The following is a 22,292-nucleotide window of genomic DNA, read 5'->3' as shown; positions in this document are numbered from 1 at the left end:
GGTAAAGAATACAACAAAGGTGACTAGTTCTGACCAATAAGTTGCTTGTGTTTATAAAGATCCTCTTTTGGAGTCCAGTGATTGATTATTCCTTTATCTTTGATAGAACTGGTAGAGAATACAGCAAAGGGGCTGGGATTGTGGCTCAGTGGTAGAGCGCTTGGCTAGCACATGCAAGGCCCTGGGTTTGATCCTCAGCATCACATAAAAATAAATAAATAAAAATAAAGGTATTGTGTCCAACTACAACTAAAAAATCAAAAAAAAAATTTAAAAAGAATAAAGCAAAGGCCAGTTGCTGCTAAGTATGTTGTGGTATATAATAGTTTACTAAATTTATTTCAATTCTTACTTGAACTTCATAGTAGTTCTGGGAAGTAGAGACATATAGAAGGCAAGAACTTAGATCCTATAGGTGCAGAGCCAAAATTCAAGCCTTCATTCTGGCTCCAAGTCAACTTTTAATAACTGTGTTACTTCCCGTAAACTATTGTACACAGCAGAGTGTGATCCCCATGTACTAGGGAAAACTAACTTTTCCATTTGGTAATAAATGCAAATTTTACCCTAATAGATTAATTTAGTTTAGATATTTTAAAAATTCACTCCAAAAAGAAACAATATTGTCAGTCTGTTAATTGCTTTGTTTTCTGAATTAATGTAAATTTTTAATGTAGTTCACAATTTACTTTGTGCCTATGCATATACTGAGCATTTTATGTTCATTAGCTCATTTAATCCTCACAAAAATCTATAACATAGGTACTGTCAATATCCCTGTTTTACAGATGAGAAATACTAACCTGCCCAAGGTCACCCAGCTAATGAATGCAAAGCTGAGATTTGAACTGGCAATCTAACTTCAAAGCCAACACTCTTGAACATTTTAGAGTGTCTCCTGTAGAATTTCAAAATTATGATTCTAGAAATGTTCTTAATCATCTCTGCCCATTTTTGGTGGTTTTATTGAAACCCATGTACTGTTCTTTTTTTTTTTCTTCTAGGTTTATGTTCCAGATGAAAATAATGCTATTTTGGGAAGAAATACAAATAAACAAGTTTTTGAAGGCTTGACAACTGGACTTCTCAAAGTCACTGCTGTGGTTTTTGGCTGCCTGATTGCCAATCGACCAGATGGAAACAGCCGTCCAGCCACACCAAAAATATCAACACAGGAAATGAAAAACAAATCCTCACAAGTTGATGCTTTTAACAGTCGAGTTCAAGACCTTATCAGGTAAAATTCCTATATTTCTTAAAGCTTTATTCTGTTTTTTAAAAAATCATATTAAAATAAGTTAAACCTTAGGGTCCACATGATGGCAGTGTATCTCACAACACTATACAGAAATATACCACATTTTATATAGAGAAGGAAAATCCTCTTAATAGAACTTGCCGCCATTTTTGATATTTAGATATGCAATATTAGTGTATATAGTGTCAGAGCCTTTACAGTGGTATATTTTTTTTTTCGTGGTGCTGGGGATTGAACCAGGGCCTTGTGCGTGCAAGGCAAGCACTCTATCAACTGAGCTATATAGAAGCCCTACAGTGTTCTTGATATTAACTTTTTCTGACTGAAAAAAGTCTGAGAATTCCGCTCAGTTCATCTCTGGTTGTGAATTTGTTACCATTTTTGGAGCACCCATTACATGTAATGTAATGTATTAGAGCCTGTGCAGCACTGTTAAATGTAGGATTTCTAATTTAGACTTTGTAAATGAGGAAATTGCTCAAAAAGGTTTAAGTGCTTTGGCCAAGGTTATGCAATAAATAAGCTAAAAAGTAGTAGGAAAACTGAGAATGGCACTCACATCTAGCTGGACTCCCAGCATCTGTATGCTTTCCAGTAAGTACACAAATGTGACAATTTCTGACACCTGTTCAAGGTCAGCCTTGCTTCCTTCCAAGGTCTCATTTTCTCCAGGGAAATTTACTCTTACTTTGGCATTTGAACTCTTTTTTCCTTAGTGAATCTTGAAACAGGTAGGACATTTAATTTCCCAGTAGGGTTCCATCTGGTGTTAATCAGTTACCTGTTCCACGAGTCAGCGACTCTGCTGTGGTCTGCAATGATCTCTGGCTCCCCAAATCCCTGCAATTTGTTGCTCTCTGAAGCTTATGGTAGGTTAATAGGAGAAAGAGAATGCCTTCCTCTGCATTTACTTCTTTCACAGTTCATAAATTTCCCTGGCTTCTTGTAGTGCTTTCTTGGAAACAGTTGTTTCATTCAGTATCTTCCTTACCCTTGATTACTTTGTTCACTTATCCCTTCCATCTGCCTGCCCTCTTTCCCCAAGCATATTTATTGCTGGAGAGCACCAGGCCCTTTGGGTCCACAACCATTTATCTTACAGCACTTGACTTTTACCCTCTCTGCCCTTTCTCTCAGTTGCTTGATCCCATTCAATTTCCCCATGTCCTCTTGGTCATTGTAGAACTTAGCCCACTCTGTTGATGAATACCATTCTGTCCCAGCATTCTCCCTTGGGCTACCATGTGATGCAGCAGCCCTGCATTCTTGTCATCCAGACAACTTAGCCACATGCCTCAGCTGTGATGAGGCAGAAGGCCACAAGCTAATGCATCAGTGCAATTCCAGTGGGCCCTCCGGGAGAAAATATATACATTTTCACATATCTAATAGTTAGCAAATCCTTCTTAAAGGAGGGAAGGCATTATGGAAAAAATCAGTAGTGGTATTCTGTCAGCCAAATAAATTGTGTGTCTTTTAAAGGTTGATTTTCAATCATAACCCTATGCTGGTCCTTCTCTGATTTGAACCACTTTGGATGAAAATTGTTTTCCTACAGTTAATGCATTGTTAGTTAACTTAATGATGCCTATGTGTAGAACCCCAGCCATATCTCTGATTCTGCCTAGTGTAGCACAGAGAGCATAGATAAATTTATAAGTACTGAATTTTCTGTATTAAATCCATCTCTTACCTCCCCAAATATGAACTGACAAGAAACCTCAGTACACTCAAAGCTACATCCTGGACATTTTTGCCAGTTGTGAAGTTGAGTCATTAGGTTCCTGCCCCATCTTTGGAGCTGGCTATAGCATGTACTGCTGAGTAGAGCTAGAGCAGAGCTGGAGGAGACTTTGACATACATCTCTTCCTTCTCCTCATCTGGCATTTAAGGGGCAAGGATGTATGTTTTTCAGTGTTTAAATATTCTATATTTTATTACGAAATATATCAATGTACATAAAAACAAAATAATAGATACATGTGTATCCACAATTAACTGATAACATTTTTCTTTATTTTAGACTTTGATTTTTATATTATTATTTAGAATCCAAATATAGATGCAGCTGCCTCTGCATCTCCATCCTTTTTCCCTTACTCTGTCCCAAGAGTTAAATCACTATGTTGGGGTTTATGTATTTCATTTCCGTGTGTGTGTGTGTGTGTGTGTGGCGGGGGGGGTGTGTACACTCGTGTATCCATAAAGAGCATATTCTACTTCCTATTTTCATGATTTTTTAAAATTTACATATATGCTGTGTACTGTTTTGTCAATTATTGATTTAATGCTGTTAAACATAACATGTTGAAATATTTTTTCAGCTTTATGTTGATTCATATAAATCTGGTTAATGTATTTTAACTGCTCTACAATTCTATTCTGTTCTGTGAAAAAAATTCTAACTTGTTTATCCATTTCCAAGAGTTTCTTACTTTTCACTATATCAAGTAATGATGTAGACATCTTTATAGAAATTTACTTTGTACTTATTTGAGAGTTTCTTAAGGATAAATACCTAAAGGAGGAATTTATGGGTGACATGACAAGTGCATGTTTAACTTCACCTGGTAACACAGAATTGTTTTCCAAAGTACGAATATTAGCTCCCATCACCCAAAACTAAGAGTTCCCATTTCTCCATATCTTTGCCAGTGCTTTGCAGTGGTATTTGGTTGTTGTTTTCATTTAAATTGTGTTTATTACTACTAGTGAGACTGAATGTTGTTTATCAAATATCGGTCAACCAGAATTCAGTTACAGAAAACAGAAACTATTATAGCAATATTTATTTATTTATGATACTGGGGATTAAATGCAGGGGTACTCTACTTCTGAGCTACATCCCCAGCATTTTTTAAAAAAATTTTGAAACAGTGTCTTGCTAAGTGCCCAGGCTGGCAGTTAACTTGGAATCCTTCTGCCTCATCCTCCTGAGTTGCTGGGATTATAGACGTGTATCACGTAAGTGACTATTATGGCAATTTTAAGCAGAAATTGATTTAATACAGAAAATTCAGTACTTATAAATTTATCTATGCTCATTTTCCAGGAATGACTCCCAGAACAATTCTGCAAAACTAAAGGGGTATTATATCTATCAAAATCAAGAGTTGCTATGTATTTTATAATCAAGAACTATGCTGAACCAGTGGAACTATTCAGTTCAATAGCTCACTGCCTTAACATAGCAAGAAGCTACCACTACCCATGCTACAACAGTGTGCCCATCTTGTCTCTCAGCCTCCAAGATATTTCCATAGACAAACAAAATGACTTTATGAACACACTTTGCAAATGAAAAAATACACAAGAGTAGTCACTAGTTCATTTTTACTTTCTAAATTTAGCTTTTAAAACCAGACATGGTGGCACACACCTGTAATCCCATTGACTTGGCAGGCTGAGGCAGGAGGATCACAGGTTCGAGGTCAGCCTAGACAACTTAATGAGCCCTTGTCTCAAAATTTAAAAAAATAAAAAGGACTGGGGTTATAGCTTAGTGGTAGAGCATCCCTGGGTTCAATCCCTAGTACCAAAAAAATAAATAAATTTAAAGTTTAAATGAGCATAATACAGCTAATGGCTACTATACTAGAATATAGTTCTTTATTCTTTATTTTTCTAGTTCTAGCAGTTACTAAAAGAGGAGTGTTAAAATCTTCAACTCTGATAAAAGATTAAATTTGTTTCATGCATCTTGAAACTCTGTTATTAGATATGTTTTAGTACTATTAATGTCTTACAGATGGAATAGCCCTCTTAACATTATTTTTATCTATTTGTGTTAAATACTCCTTGTTTTGGAATCTAATTGTTTAATATTAATATGCCTCAGCCAACTTCTTATGTGTATTGTTTAGTCTGTTTTGTTACATCTTTGTTTTTTTTTCTTTAAACACTTTAAGATGCCATTTTATTCTCCTCTGACTTCCATCATTTCTTATGAAAAACCAGCTTTTATTCATATCATTTTTCCCCTGTAAGTTACATGTCTTTTTTCTCTCCAACTTTCAATCATTTTTTTTCTTTTTCCTTGATTTTCAGGAGTTTGGCAGTGGTTTGCTTAGATGTAGTTTCCTTTAGGCTTATTCTGATTGAGGTTGGATAAGCATCCTGAATCTATAAGTTGTTACTTTTCCACCAAAATAGAAATCTGTTTTAAAATACCTTTTCACAAAGAAAAGTTAAGGTCCAGATGCTTTACTTGTAAATTCTCTGAAACATCTAAGAGAGAAGTAATACCAGTCATACATACAGTCTTTCAGAGGAAACAAGGAAATACTTGCCACTTTATTTTTAATGCCAGTATAACTTAATCTGACCAAAATATTCCAAAAAAGATAATTACACATTAATATTCCTTGTGACCATAAATGTAGAAATCCTTAACAAAACTTTATAACAATTAAATCCAGCAAGATATTAGAGGATAATCCATCGTGACCGAGACTTATTCTGTGACTGCAAAGTTAGTCTCACCACTCAGAAATTACCATATTAATAACCAAAAACCATATCCTTCTTAAATTAACATTGCAAGCTACATTTTCATGGATAATAGCAAAAGGCAGAAAGCTTCTGGGTCAAAGACAGAAAATAATTATTAACAAACAGCAAGCAGTTTGAGCTATTCTCACCCATAAATCTCACAGGAATAATAGAGGGTGGGCCCAGATGAATGTTGCACATACAGTGGGTTTGCATCATAGCTGAGAAATCTCACAAGCTTAGGAAGTCCAAGTCTTTTATAATAGACCTGCTGAACCTTCACCTGGAGAGGGACATTGTCTTTATTACACTGGACAACAAGCAAACCTACCCTTTAAAAGCTATAAAGGAAGAATGTTTCACATCTCTGTCTTCTAAGGCCTTTCCTTTTATAGATATTTATCAGAAAAGATTATATAGCACAAAAGCTGTCACTTCATCTTTTCATAAGGCATGCAGAAATCAGAAACCCATGAGGAATTATTTCCTGACACTGACCCGCCCTGCAAAAAAAAAAAGACATTATATAATCAGTAGATGCAGCAAAAGTATTTTACAGAATACAACACATTCATGTTATTTAAAACATGTGCATACACACAGAAAATTGGGAAATGACAAGAAAACCTACAGTACTTTATGATTCACAAGAACTATTCATTTTCACCATTTTTATGTAGCATTGTTGCTGAAAATGCTAGCTAGTTCAGTAAGGGGAAATTTTTAAAAGGCATAAAGTTTGTAAAAAATAAAATAAAACTTGTTATTTGTAGTGTCATGTTACATATTGTAGAAAAACAATGTAATCTGCCAAGAAAAATAAAAATAATTGAAACTATAATGAGGTTTCAGCAAGGTTGGAGAATATAAATAAAACTTGTACAGAAGTCAGTTGTGTTGCTATGTATAGCATCAAATAGTTAGAAATTAAAACTTGGACTGGGGATTTAGCTTAGTGATAGAGTGCTTACCTGGCATGCATAAAGCCCTAGGTTTGATCAATACCACTGCCAAAGAATAAAATAAAATTGAAAAAATAATGCCATTAATAAAAACCATCCAAAAATATCAGATACCTCCAAATAAATCTCATGATAGAGTTGCAACACCTCTATGAAGCATGACTGATAAAATTAAAGAAGACCTAATAAATGGAGAATATATATCATATCCATGGGTCAGAAGACTCAATATTATTAAAACACTATGTCTTCCCAAGTTGATTTACAGATTTAATGCAGTACTAATCAAAATCCTTAGTAGGCTCTGATAGAAATTTATAAGTAAGTTCTAGAATTTATATGGAAATGCCAAAGATCTAGAATACCCAGAACCATTGTGAAAAAGAATAAGGTCAGAGAATTTGCCAGATTTTAAGACTATAGTGTAAAGATAGCCTCCAAAATAGATTTTTTAAAAAAAGCTCACAGACCTCACAAAGTCCAAAGTTTGTGAGGTTTTTGGTTTGGTTTGGTTCTGGTTCTAAGACTGGTATTGGAAACCCACTTAAGCCCTTTTCATCTTAAGACTAGATTGTTGTAGCTTAGTATGGTCATTATTAGTCTCAGAAATAATTTTACATCCTTGTTTAAAAATTTAAACTTTAGTAAGGAACCCCCCCGCCAAAAAAATATCCCACAAAAAACAACATGTTTACTGGAAAGAAGACTCTTATCAGGGGTCAGTAGATCTTAGAATGTTTCAACTCTCCTGCTTGGGCTAGTGTTTTGCCCTTCTTTGAACCTCAGTCCTTTCTCTATCAGATGGAAATAGTAATATAATCCTCAGTGAATTTGGTTTTCTTATACCCTGCTTTATTCAAAGTTTTAAAAATATAATGTAGCTACCCATATCAAGAAGCCTAAAAATTTGTGTACCTCTTTAATTCAGTAACTCTAGTTTTGAAAAGTAATCTGAAATCTGGCAAAGATTTGTACACAAAATATTAATCACAACCTGGTTCAAAATAGTGAATTTTAAAAACAACCAAAAAGTTCCAAAAAATTCCATTTCACTATATTCAATCATTAAAATTATGTTTGTGACCTCTGGAATCTAGATCATTTAACAGGAAAGACTCAGTTGAAAAAAAACATGTTATATGATACCATAAGCATATACTCAGCAAAATTCAATTTGTGCCAGAGTATATAGAATAAACAATCAGGATTCATCAACAAATAAATTTGAAAAGAGGGTTAAAAAGAGAAAGAGATGGAGAGGTAACCAATAGATTAAAGAGACTTAAGACATATTAATTAGTCATAATGCATAATTCTCATTCTTTTTTAATTTAAAAAATAATAACGTCGGGCTGGGGATGTGGCTCAAGCAGTATTGGATTGCGCGCAGCACTGAGTTCGATCCTCAGCACCACATAAAAATAAAATAAAGATGTTATGTCCACTGAAAACTCAAAAATAAATATTAAAAAATTCTCTCTCTCTCAAAAAAATAAAATAATAATAATAATAATAACATGAATCAAGTTATACTATTTGCTCTTGAACAAGAATTACAGAAACTAGGGGCTGGGGCTGTAGGTCAGTGGTAGATCACTTGCCTAGCACAGGTGAGGCACTGGGTTTGATCCCCAGCACCATATAAAAATAAAATACAGATATTGTGTCCACCTACAACTAAAAAATAAATGCTTAAAAAAGATATTGTGTTCATCTAAAACTAAAAAATATATTTAAAAAATAATTATAGAAACTATGTTTTTTAAAAAAAAACTATTTCTCTCACCTGTAAAAGGAAACAAAAAGTATATAACCTTAATTGTGAGAAAAAACAAATACAAGCTGGGAACATTCTACAAAACAACTTGCTGGTATTCTTCAAAAATATCAATATTATGAGAGAAAAAGAATGAAAAACTGTTTCAAATTAAAGATCTCATAGTAAATTCAACACGTAATCCTGACAGAGTCATAGACAAGGAAAATGAAATCTGTGAAGGACATAACTGCAATAATTATTCAAATGGCAATATTAACTATAGATTAGATAATAGCATTTTTTTTCATGGTACCTATACTGTGACTATGTAGGGGAAAAATTGGAGCTCGATGCCAACACTCCAAGTATTGTATTAGAGCTTTGTCTATTAACTCTACTGTGTCTACTTGGCTTCATTTTATAAGCAGATATTCTCCATGTAACAAATAAGTTGGCTACCAGCAACCCCCAGACTCATGTCTCTTGGTTTAGATAATCCCAGCAAAAAGAGATTCTTTTTTTTTTTAATTTTTATTGTTGGTTGTTCAAAATATTACATAGTTCTTGATATATCATATTTCACACTTTGATTCAAGTGGGTTATGAACTCCCATTTTTACCCCGTATACAAATTGCAGAATCACATCAGTTACACATCCATTGATTTACATATTGCCATACTAGTGTCTGTTGTATTCTGCTGCCTTTCCTATCCTCTACTATCCCCCCTCCCCTCCCCTCTTCTCTCTCTACCCCCTCTACTGTCATTCATTTCTCCCCCTTGTATTATTTTCCCCTTTCCCCTCACTTCCTCTTGTTTGAAATTTTGTATAACCCTGAGGGTCTCCTTCCATTTCCATGCAATTTCCCTTCTCTCTCCCTTTCCCTCCCACCTCTCATCCCAGTTTAATGTTAATCTTCTTCTCATGCTCTTCGTCCCTACTCTGTTCTTAGTTACTCTCCTTATATCAAAGAAGACATTTGGCATTTGTTTTTTAGGGATTGGCTAGCTTCACTTAGCATAATCTGCTCTAATGCCATCCAAGTGATGCATGATTTTTCCTTCCTTCTTTTATCGTTGATTTTCAGTTTCATTCCATTATGATCAGATAAGATGCATGGTATTATCTCTACTCCTTTATATTGTCTAAGAGTTGCCCTGTGACATAATATATGATCTATTTTTGAGAAGGATCCATGTGCTGCTGAGAAAAAAAGTGTAACTGCTTGATGTTGGGTGGTATATTCTATATATGTCAATTAAGTCTAGGTTATTAATTGTGTTATTGAGTTCTAGAGTTTCCTTATTCAACTTTTGTTTGGAAGATCTGTCCAGTGGTGAGAGAGGTGTGTTGAAGTCTCCCATGATTATTGTATGGTGGTCTATTAGACTCTTGAACTTGAGAAGAGTTTGATTGATGAAAATAGCTGCACCATTGTTTGGGGCATATATATTTATGATTGTTATGTCTTGTTGGTGTATGGTTCCCTTGAGCAGTATGTAGTGTCCCTCTTTATCCCTTTTGATTAACTTTGGCTTGAAATCTATTTTATTTGATATGAGTGTGGACACTCCTGCTTGTTTCCGAAGTCCATATGAGTGATATGATTTTTCCCAACCTTTCACCTTCAGCCTATGTATGTCTTTTCCTATCAAATGCGTCTCCTGTAGGCAGCATATTGTTGGGTCTTGTTTTGTGATCCATTCTACTAGCCTGTGTCTCTTAATTGGTGAGTTTAAGCCATTAACATTTAGGGTTATTATTGAGATATGGGTTTTTCTTCCAGCCATATTTGTTTATTTATGTTACTAAACATGGTTTGTTTTCCTCTTTGATTATTTTCCCCCCTTTACTGTACTACCTCCCACTGTTGGTTTTCATTGTTATTTTCCATTTCCTCTTCCTGTAATGTTTTGCCGAGGATGTTTTTAAGAGATGGTTTTCTAGCTGCAAATTCTTTTAACTTTTGTTTATCGTGGAAGGTTTTAATTTCATCTTCCATCCTGAAGCTTAATTTCGCTGGATACACAATTCTTGGTTGGAAGCCATTTTCTTTCAGTGTTTGAAATATGTTATTCCAGGATCTTCTAGCTTTCAGAGTCTGTGTTGAAAGATCAGCTGTTATCCTGATTGGTTTACCCCTAAATGTAATCTGCTTCCTTTCTCTTGTAGCTTTTAAAATTCTCTCCTTATTCTGTATGTTGGGCATCTTCATTATAATGTGTCTAGGTGTGGATCTCTTATGATTTTGCACATTCGGCGTCCTGTAGGCTTCTAAGATTTGGGATTCTGTCTCATTCTTCCAGTCTGGGAAGTTTTCTCGTATTATTTCGTTGAATAGATTGCTTATTCCTTTGGTTTGGACCTCTATACCTTCCTGTATCCCAATGACTCTTTAAGTGTGGTCTCTTTATGTTATCCCATATTTCTTGGATGTTCTGCTCATGGTTTCTTAACAGTCTTGCTGAGCTGTCTATGTTCTTTTCAAGTTGAAATACTTTGTCTTCATTGTCTGATGTTCTGTCTTCTAAGTGTTCTACTCTGCTGGTAGTATTCTCAATTGAGTTTTTAAGTTGGTTTATTGCTTCCTGCATTTCTATGATTTCTGTTTGTTTGTTTTTTATAACCTCTACCTCCCTGTATAGTTGATCTTTTGCTTCTTGGATTTGTTTATGTAATTCATTGTCAAAGTGATCTTTTATTGTCTGATTTTGCTGTCTAATGTCTTCCTTGAGACTCCAGATCATCTGAAGCATGTATGTCCTGAATTCTTTATCTGACATTCCATCTGCTGCAGCTATTAACTCTTCTAAAGTTGAGTTGACCTGCATTGCTTGTGGTCCTTTCTTTCCTTGTCTTTTCATACTGCTCGCGTTTCTTTCTGCTTGATGAAACTGTTGTGTTATTGAAATTTTCCCCCTATATATTTATATTGCTCTTGTATAGTTGAAAAGCCTCCCTTGCAGGGGCGGGCGGCGGCTGTGCTCCTCCTCCAATTGGAGTGATCTGTCTACCACGCTGACGGGCCGCTGGGCCTGTCCTGCCGGTTGGTCGCAGGTCCGCCTACCTTGCAGGCGCGGGCGGTGGCTCTGCTCTGCCCCTCCTCCAATTGGTGTGACGTGTCTACCACGCCCGCGGACCCCTGGGCCTGTTCTGCTGGTCGGTCGCAGGTCTGCCTACCTTGCAGACGCGGGCGGCGGCTCTGCTCTGCCCCTACTCCAATTGGAGTGACGTGACTACCACGCCAGCGGGTCGCTGGGCCTGTTCCGGGCCAGGCGGCGGCTCTGCTCTGCCCCTACTCCAATTGGGGTGACGTGTCTACCACGCCGACAGGCTGCTGGGCCTGTTCCGCCGGTTGGTCACAGGTCTGCCTACCTTGCGGCACGGGCGGCGGCTCTGCTCTGCCCCTACTCCAGTTGGAGTGACGTGACTACCACGCCGGCGGGTCGCTGGGCCTGTTCCAGGCACGGGCGGCGGCTCTGCTCTGCCTCTACTCCAATTGGGGTGATGTGACTACCACGCCGGCGGGTCGCTGGGCCTGTTCCGGGCGCGGGCGGCAGCTCTGCTCTGCCCCTATTCCAATTGGGGTGACATGTCTACCATGCCGGCAGGCCGCTGGGCCTGTTCCACCGGTCAGTCGCAGGTCTCCAAATTCATTTCCTGGCTTTCAGGATGCTTAGTGTTCCCCTATAGATTTTTTTTTTCAGCTCCAGTGTAGCACAGAAACCTCTCCTGCAGCCTCCTCCGCCGGTAATACCCAGAAAGAGATTCTTGATATGGTCATGTATTAATCCTCCTCAGGTCATGTGCCCATCCTGAAACTACTCGTTAAGACACAGGTGTTAAGTAGTTTGGCTATCCTGGAGCACATGCTCGCTCCTGCTGTCAGAATACCATATTCAGCAACTCAGAATGTGCTAAGCAAACAGAAACCAAAGCTTTCATATTCTGCTCCCTCGTGGAGTTCCTGGGAAAATTCACTGGAATGATAAATGTAAAATACTTTTTAAATTAAAAAGTTCTGTGCAGGGCTGGGGCTGTACCTCAGTGGTAGAGTGCCTACCTTGCACGGGTGAGGCACTGGGTTCAATCCTCAGGACCACATAAAAATAAATAAAGATATTGTGTCCATCTACAATTAAACAAAAATTTTTAAAAAGTTTTGTGCAAAGGTAAGAGCCATTTCTAAAAGCTCATTTCATTAATTTAAACTATAATAAGATTCTCAATGTGTGTGTGTGTGTGTGTGTGTGTATAAATCAGCTTCCTTCACTAGAATAGGACTTGTGATCATCATTTTATTCTTCCCAATTTTAAAACTTTAGAGGAAGTTCAATAGCCCAGGTGGATATATTTCCTAATGTAAAAGGAGAAAGGGGACATTATTTTGCACCTTCTAAATAGTGAACTTGGAGGAGACCACCGACATTAATTATTCATCAAATTCTTCCTTTTACAAAAAGATGTGTTGGCAAATGAATAGTAATGGGAAGCAAATTGTATTTATAAGCAGAGATATCGATTCCTTTGCACATAATGCTGAGGGTTAACATGCTGATTTTCGGAACTACTTTATTTCAGTCCTATCCTTTTCATACATGTAAATGCAGTAGCACAGAATCTTTATAAAATCTTTAAATGAAGATTGTTTATATACAAGGCCATTTATAGTTTCAAAATATTCCTTTCAATGATTCCTGCTTCATAGACAAATAGAAGAGCCACTATTATCAGTCCAGTTTAATAAACAGCTTTACAAAAATAGAGCTAAAAAAGTGAAAGTGACAACTTTCATGTTTTGTCAAACCTCAGGACTGGTACTTTTCAGAATATAAAACAATTAGGCTCTCAATGCTTGTTATGCTTTGAATGGTGATGAGATTTTATAAAATGGAGAACCAATAGTTGGAATTAGAATTTTAAGTTGTAACAAGAGTATCTTGGTCACATCATCATAGCTTCTAAATCCTTGCATTTGCTGAATTTGGCTTTTAAAAGTACCATGGAATAAATTGCTTTACCTATTGTTGGACTGTTTAGATCAGGAAGAATGATTGGATAATCATTTTAATCATTTTTGTTTAAAGATAACAATTACAATAACCAAAAGAGAAAAAGATTATTGACATAGCTGACTATTTAGGATGAAATCTAAGAAAATTGATACTGGAAGTACTTTACTCAAACCAAGACTGTGTGTGCTTTTTTGAACAGTCCAAATCTGTATATGATAAGATTTATCATGGAAAGTCAAGATGTTTCTGGCCTATGCAAATTGATAACATCCATTTTCTCCCCTACATCTAGCTATGTGGTAAACATGGGTCTGATTGACAAATTGTGTGGCTGCTTCCTCTCCGTGCAAGGCCCAGTAGATGAAAATCCCAAGATGGCCACTTTTCTGCAGCATGCTGCGGGACTCTTACATGGAATATGTAAGCTGTGCTTTGCTGTCACTGGAAGGTAAGACTCAATTTTTGGACCATCTCTTCAATTTTTTCCCATCTTTGGGTCATTTCATAGGTATATACATAGGTATATATATAGGTATCATTTGGTATCCTTTCCTTCTTGTCTTTTCTTTGTCATTGGTCTTCTTTTTTTTATGTTTAAGAAGTTGACATTTATTAAAAGTTTGAGGAGGGCTGGGGTTGTGGTTCAGTGGTAGAACACTTGCCTAGCACATGTGAGGCACTGGGTTTGCCCGCTTCTCAGCACCATAAATTAATAAATAGATAGATAGATAGATAGATAGTCCATCAACAACTAAAAAAAATGTAAAAGTTAAAGGAAATTCTCCACCCCTGATTAAGTAAAAATATTAAAAAAAAATTCCATGTTACTGATTTGACTAAATAATATTGGTTTTCCATGTTGAGATATATATTTCAGTTCTCATCTTTTCAGGCCTTAGGCTCCTGCCAGAGTTTGTTTTTCTTGTTGATATTATAAATTTGACTATCAAGCTGGGTGTGGTGTTTCATACTCGTAATCCCAGTGGCTTAGGAAGCTAATGCAGGAGTATTGCAAGTTTAAAGCCAGCCTCAGCAACCTAGTGAGGTCCTAAGTAACTTAGCAAGACCCTATCTCAAAATAAAATATAAAAAGAGTAGATGGATGTAGGGGCTGGGGCTGGGGCTCAGAGGTAGAGCACTTGCCTAGCATATGTAAGGCACTGATTCAATCCTCAGCACCACATAAAAATGAAATAAAGATATTGTGTCCACCTACAACCAAAACATAAATTAAAAATCAAGATAGGGGATGTGGCTCAGTGGTTAAGTGCCTCTGGATTCAATCCCCTTAAAGAGTCTTAAGATTTCATCCAGTCCTTCCACTGAGATCCAGAGGAATCAAGTGATTCTCCTTGAGTCCATGAGTCAGAACCTCAGCACAGCATAACACAACCTCAGTGCTTGTGTTCACCATTCACCTGCTTTTAATTATAGCTTCCTAGATTTATTTATTTTCCTTTTTGTTCCTTCTTCCAAAGTACTTCCATAAATAAAGGAAGGGAGCCCTCTACAAACAGTAGCCCCCTGAAGTTATGAAGCCATAACCCTGGGCATGGTTAAAGTCATTGTGCCAGAGACTACTACTGGTCTGATTGGCTATTTAGACCATCCCACCCAATCCCACCCTGTGGATTGTCCCTAAAGATATGTGATCCATAAATATTTAGTGTACACTAAATGCCAGTGACTCAGAGTAGTGTGTGTGTGTGCGCGCATGCACGTGCACAAATGTGTGTGCAGTGTGTGGTGCTGGGATTGAACTCAGGACCTCTTGCATGCTGGGCAAGCACCTTACCACTAAGCTACATCCTTAGCCCTGTGCAGACTATTTTATGAGGATGTCTTTTTTTTTTTCCTAGTTGTTGACTGACCTTTGTTTTATTCATTTATTTATGCAGTGCTAAGAATTGAACCCAGTGCCTCACACAGGTGAGGCACGCGCTCTACCACTGAGCCATAACCCCAACCCCAAGGATGTCTTTTAAAATGAATATCCTCAACACTTTTTACTCCTTTATGAGCAGAGTCCCTAAATCCACCTATTTATCTTTTCTCTTACCCAGTCTCTCACCAACGATCACATTCTAGAAAGATTAAAACTGTCTGAGATGTCAGGGAAGCGCAGCATGGCCTGTATTCAGTATTCCAATGGAATAGCTGAGAACTCAGAAAGTGATTATTTGGGGTCTTTTACCTACATAGGGTTAAGTATTCCTGTGATATACAGAAGCTAGCTACAGTATTGGCTATTTATGGGGCATAGGCACTTGCCAGCATCATAAAAGCTACCATGCTGCCCAGCTAGTTCCTCCCTGATGGTGTCTTCTCACTCAAGAGACCCTTTTTGGCTTTGACTGTTTTACTGTACATACCATCAAACTCGCCAGCATCTCAAGTCTGTGTCACCTATACTTTTGAATCCGGATGAATATCACAAACATAAGCATTTCCATATGTGGTTGTTGTTCATTAGTAGGCTTCAGTTTTCACATATTCAGTCACTTGAAGTCTTTGGGACTTGAGAGAAATCTAAAGGTCATCCAAGTCTCTCATTTTCATAGACAGAAACACCAAGCCAAACTACTTGAATTAAAACTCAAGACTCCTGACTTGGTGCTTCTGCCTTGTACACTTGACTTTTTTATATTATTCAGAATGCAGGAGTGCGTATTACATTTCTTTGAAGATTTTCTTCATTCCATGGATGAAAAACAGATCCTTTTCTTTGATGTGCAATCATGCCTTTCTGACAACAGTCACAGAGTATCTGCCCTATGCCAGATAAGGGCTTGGTTAGTACTAAGCTAGGTACTTAGCAATATTGCCTTCAGGGAGTCGAGACTCTGGTGTGGAATCAGATTTATAAACTATAACTATAGCAAAAGAGCTATGGTATAAGAGTGTGTGCACAGAAGAGGAAGGAAAACACTTCCAGAAGAGATCAAAAAAGGTTTTAGTAGGCTGAATCTTAAAGGATCCAAGGCAAATGGAGGAACAATGCAGTTGAGAATTTGTACACTCTCTGGTGTAGCAGACATTATTTGGCCCATCTGGCAATCACCTGGCAACATCTTCCTATATTTCTCTACCTGAGGATGTTTTCTGGATAAGGAGCTATTAGCAAGAGTGCAGGGAAGTTAACACCTTCCAGAGTAACTTTCAGGCAATGAATTAGAAGATAATATTCCAGCTTCCTTAGCCATCAGTGAGACAATTCTGAGGTGTTCTATACCTTATCTCAGAGAGTCCCCAGCAGTAAGCCATTCATTAACATATCCTTGATTTCCTTCCCTACTTCCTCAAAATAATCTACTTGTACCCATCTCCTTGTTTTAGGATCTGCTTTGGGGGCAACCCAAACCAATAGTTACAGATATGTAAGACTTTATGTCATGTTCAGTTTGATGCTGCTGTGACTGGAGAGTAGCAGGAGATGAGCTGTTAAATGAGCTCCTTGAATGATAGTTCTTCAGAGGCTCAAGGAAAGACAAGGGCTAGACAAGAGCTATGAAAGGATACTGAAGTTGTTTAAGAGGGATCAAATTTCTATTATAGAAGGAGCATTCCTGAAAAGTGTAGGGATTACTGGAAATGGCCCAGAGGCAGAAGGATTAGCAAGAGACGCCTATAAGATAGAAGAAACATAGTCCCTGTAAGGTCAATGGAAAATGGGGAGGAGCAAATACATTTTGAAGAGTGGAATAAATGTAGGAGAGATAGCACAGGGTTTGATGATGTGGGAGATGAAAAGAAGAAGAAATCTAGAATGATTTCCAAATTTCTGTTTGAAAATTTTAAGTGGTAGATGATATAGTCTCCAAATTAGGGAAAATTAACAGTTTTTCATAAGGGAAGCATGAGTTCAGTCCTAGAAATGCCTAAAGATTATCCAAGTAGACCAAAGTCCTTGTGTGCATGTGTGAGAATATGTAATTGTTTTTATGTAACTGAATTTTAAATAAATCAGTAATATATTCTTGTTTTTCCCCCAGTATAATTTTCCTTTTTCAACCTCAATTCCTTAGCAAATTTCTATTAGTAATACTTACTACAGGGGCTGGGGAGGTGGCTCAAGCAGTACTACACTCGCCTGGCATGCGCACTGGGTTCGATCCTCAGCACCACATAAAAATAAATAAAGATGTTGTGTCCACTGAAAACTAAAAAATAAATATTAAAAAATTTTCTCTCTCTCTCTTTAAAAAAAAAAAAAGACTACAGTCCCACCAGCAGTATATGAGTGAACCTTTTTCCCCATATCCTCGCCAACACTTATTGTTGTTTATATGCATAATAGCTGTCATTCTGACTAGAGTGAGATGAAATCTTAGAGTGGTTTTGATTTGCATTTCTCTAATTACTAGTGATGATGAACATTTTTTCATGTGTTTGTTGATTGATTATACATCATCTTCTGAGAAGTGTCTCTTCAGGTCCTTGGCCCATTTATTGGGTTGTTTGTTTTTTCTGGTGTCTAGCTTTTTGAGTTCTTTATATACCCTAGTGATTAGTGCTCTATCTGATGTGTGAGGGTAAAGATTTGCTCCCAAGATGTAGGCTTTCTATTCACCTCATAGATTCTTTTGCTGGGAAGAAACTTTTTAGTTTGAGTTCATCCCATTTATTGATTCTTGATTTTAATTCTTGTGCCACAGCAGTATGGAGATTTCTTGGAAAATTGGGAATGGAACCACCATTTGACCTACTATCACTCTCCTTAAAAACAGCATACTACAGGGACACAGCCACATCAATGTTTATAGCAGCACAATTCACAATAGCTAAATTGTGGAACCAACCTAGATGCCCTTCAGTAGATGAATGGATAAAAAAATTGTGGCATATATACACAATGGAATTTTACTCAGCAAAAAAAAAAAAAGAATAAAATCATGGCATTTGCAGGTAAATGGATGGAGTTAAGAGAAGATAATGCTAAGTGAAGTTAGCCAACCCCAAAAAACCAAATGCCGAATGTTTTCTTTGATATAAGGAGGCTGATTCATAGTGGGATAGAGAGAGGGAACTGGGAGGAATAGACGAACTCTAGATAGGGCAGAGGGGTGGAAGAGGAAGGAAGGGGGCATAGAGTAATTAATGATGGTGGAATGTGATGATCATTATTATCCAAAGTACAGGTATGAAGACACGATTTGATGTGAATATACTATGTATACAATCAGAGATATGAAAAATTGTGCTCTATATGTGTAATAAGAATTGTAATGCATTCCGCTGTTATAATTTTTTTAAAAAATTTATTTTAAAAAAAGCTAAAAAAATAAATAAATAAAAAGGATAGACTTTATAGACATAACTTAAACTTCAACAAACCTGACTGAAACCATGTATAAAATTTTTTAAAAACCTCAAAAAAAAAGACTTACTAAAAAAGCAAATATTCTAGAAAAAAGTCCAAGTGGTTTACTGATTTAATTTACCTAGGAAATCCTAATAGTAGCAGTGTAAGCTTTTACTCTGAATGACCCCTAATTGTTCTTCCTCTCATCCTTCAGCCTCCCAACATTTCCCAAACACCACCAAACCACAGGAGTTCCAGAAATTTTTCTACCTCTTCAGATATTTTTTACCTCTAATATCTGCGTATTATTTTGTATTGCTTCCCATTTCTTCATGGAAATTGTTTTCCAAAACTATAAACTACAGTTACCTGTTCTAGTATCTTGTTACACTCATTAGAGTTTCTGCACGAGGCCACAGCCATTTCTAAGAAGAAAAGTTGTGTGGTTTTTGCTTTGTTGGAGTAATTCACATAATGCCTGTTTTGGCTACCAGAAACCAACCAGAGCCAAAGAGTCCAGGAAGGCTTGTCCTCAAAGCCCTTTTGTGACTAGCAGAAATAAAAGACAAAGGGGAGCCAGAGAAGCCTTCAAAAATTGCCTCTTGAGCTGGCAAGAGCCTGAGATAATTAAGCAGACTAATTGATAGCACTGGCTTTGAGTAAACATTCTGCTGTCTGCCGGTGGCCAGGCCTTTGTGATGGTGATTACAGCAGGTCTGCCTTTGCCCTACTCTCCTATTATGCCCTTAATCTTCTAATTTTTACCTAGGTGTTCTAACAGACAATTTGGGTGTCAGAATTTGTGCTGTTAATCTTTGCTTCAATGTGGGGGAGAAAAGCACTAGCCATGACTTCTGTACCAGGCATGGTTTTGAACAATGAACTTGCATTTCTTTCAGTAAAAAGTGAAATTATTATCCTCTGGTGAATGAGTTGATTTTATTTTAGGATTACTCCAGAATGTTAAAATGGGAATTGTTCACAAACTATGATTCTTAATCTTTTAACCCAAATTGAATAGTCTGTGTTTACTATTACCAGTTTTCTATTCTTGGTCCTAGAAGAAATAAAAAGAAAAGCATAGTTTTTTAATCTCAGGGCAGTATCTCAACTTCTTAATTGGCTGAGGCTCACTGAGTGCCCCTTAAAGTGCTAACTCCTTAACAGAACTATAATAGGATCAGAACAGTAATAAGTAATTATAAATTACAGCCAGCACAGGCTTTTCACTTAATCAGCAGTCATTTACTGCATTCATAACTACGTTAGGCATGATGGCTGGGAGGTAGTAGACCATGGTAAAAGAATTTATAATCCTTATAACTACACTGATGAGAGAGAGGGTGTGTGCAACTTGGTAATTCTGATTGGTTAGAGGCTATTCTGAATTCTAGAATATTTTTAACACAAAAGGAAATTTGTTGATATATATATATATATATATATATTTGTATTCTGCATTTTCACATCCGTAAACTACACTAACAGAAAGTGCTAGCCAAAGCTAGAAAACCTATGTCCTATAAGAATAGTTTAAAATTTAGTCCATTAATTATGTGGATATAAATGAGTGCTTCTCAAGTGTTTAAGGATGCTTCCAAAGCATTTGTTGAAGCAAAGGTAAACTTTAATTCTGTCTGCCTGCCTATCCATTCATTCATTGAACAAATATTTATGTAGTACTTTCTCTGTGCCAGGCCTTGTGCTAGTCTTGGGAGAAAGCAGAAATGACTCAGACATTGAAGGTGTCCTCAAGGATCTTGTAAGTTATTAGGAGAAAAGAGGTGCATATACAAATATCATGGTACAAGACAGAAAGTGATAAAGAAGACCAAATACAACACAGTAAAAGCCCTTAACACTGGCAGGTTCAGTGGCTCACGTACTAGCTACTCAAGAGGCTGAGGCAGGAGGATTACAAATTGAGGCATGGGCAACTTAGCAAGACCTGGTTTCAGAATAAAAAGGGCTGGAACTAGGGTTGTAGCTCAGTGGTAGAGCACTTGCCCAGAATGTGTGAGGCCCTGAGTTCAATCCTCAGCACCCACATATGAATAAACAAAGTGAAAAATCCAGTGGCAACTAAAAAATATTTTTAAAAAATAAAAAGGGCTGAGTACTTAGCTCAGTGGTAGCATGTTTCTGGGTTCAATCCCCAGTACCAGAAATAAAAAGAAAAGGACTTAGCATATTGCCTGGGACATGTAAATGTTTAGTAAATGTTGGCTACTATTGATAGAGTTCAGAGGAAGAAGAGATCTTTCATGAGGGAATACCTGTTTTCCAGAGAAGCTAAAATTTAACCAAGGCCTTGAATGATGGGAAGGATCAAAAGAGAATTGATGACCAGTGTGATTCTGCAATCTGTACAATCAGAAAAATGAGAAATTATACCCCAATTGTTTCAAATGTATGAATTGCCAAGATCATTGTAATGTCATGTGTAGCTAATAAAAAAAAGAGAATTGAGAAAAAAGTGGACAAAGAAAATATTATAAGGAAAGACATCAAAGTAGAAAAATATACAAAGAATGAATAAAGTACTTCAACTGAATTTTGAGATGTATAGCTTGTGATTTTAATGCCTTCCAGAGGATAATGAGGTTCAAATGAAATAATAAATGTAAAAATACTTTGTAAACTACATAAAATAATTTACTAAGATGTGGGTAGTGGCAGAAGTGTCATTAAAAACCTTTGAGGGCTGAAGTTGTAGCTCAGTCAGACTGGGGTTATAGCTCAGTGGTAATGCAGGTGAGGCGCTAGATTCGATTATCAGCACCACATAAAAGTAAATAAGGTTATTGTGTTCATCTAAAAATATTAAAAAATAAAAAAAAAAAAACACCTTTGAGCAGGGAAATGACCTGGTAGGAATTGTATTTTGGGAACATTAATCAGGCATCATGGAAAGAGTGTTTTAGAGAGGAGGGGGAAGATAGGAGGGGCCATTGACAGTGGTCTGGGCAGGAGACAAAAGAAACAGAAAGAATGTCTGGAAACCCTTCTCAGGTCTCTCTTTTTATGTGGTGTCACTGCTATCTCAGGCCTCAGGCTTCAGACCTCATCATCTCTGTTCATTCCCCCTCCTATCCCTGATCTAATCTGCTACCGCATTCTTTTGACTGAAAGGAACCTTAAATTCATCTCTCCAGTCCTCCATTCACAGTTGAATCCTTTCAGTAACCCTTCCAGTCTCAATTTGAATATATCCAGTGACAGGGAACTCATTACTTACTAAGGAGTCTATTCTGTCACTGATGAATTTTTCAAATTTAAAAAATCCATCCTTATGCCAAGCTGAAACCCTGTCTCCCTATGGCTCCCTGATAGTACTATTCCTGCTTGCTCCTTGGTGACATACAGACTAAACTAACCCTCCTCTTCTCCCTGAACTCCCCTGGTCTCACCATGCCTCACATTTTCCTTTGCTTTTCTTCTTCTTGGTCCAGTTGGTAGACTGTGATACAGATTACTCCAAAACCTAGTGGTATGAAATAAC

The 22,292-nt window shown here is 37.0% G+C and overlaps 1 protein-coding gene across 10 annotated transcripts in view; it reads left to right on the top strand.

The window, feature by feature from the left end:
• Positions 1-22,292, top strand: part of Scaper (S-phase cyclin A associated protein in the ER) — a 460,757-nt gene that overhangs the window by 392,839 nt on the left and 45,626 nt on the right. For all 10 annotated transcript variants that reach the window (XM_046428027.2, XM_046428024.2, XM_046428026.2 and 7 more), the window contains 2 exons: positions 1,005-1,237; positions 13,781-13,936. In XM_046428027.2, the coding sequence (XP_046283983.1) occupies positions 1,005-1,237; positions 13,781-13,936 (389 nt within the window). The remainder of the gene's footprint in view (positions 1-1,004; positions 1,238-13,780; positions 13,937-22,292) is intronic.

The sequence above is a fragment of the Marmota monax genome, unplaced genomic scaffold, assembly GCF_021218885.2.
Source record: "Marmota monax isolate L192 unplaced genomic scaffold, Marmota_monax_Labrador192_F-V1.1 WCK01_AAM20220418_F8-fsc00111, whole genome shotgun sequence".
In the NCBI taxonomy this organism is placed as follows: Eukaryota; Metazoa; Chordata; class Mammalia; order Rodentia; family Sciuridae; genus Marmota; species Marmota monax.
This window is presented reverse-complemented; position numbering and strand designations above follow the sequence as displayed.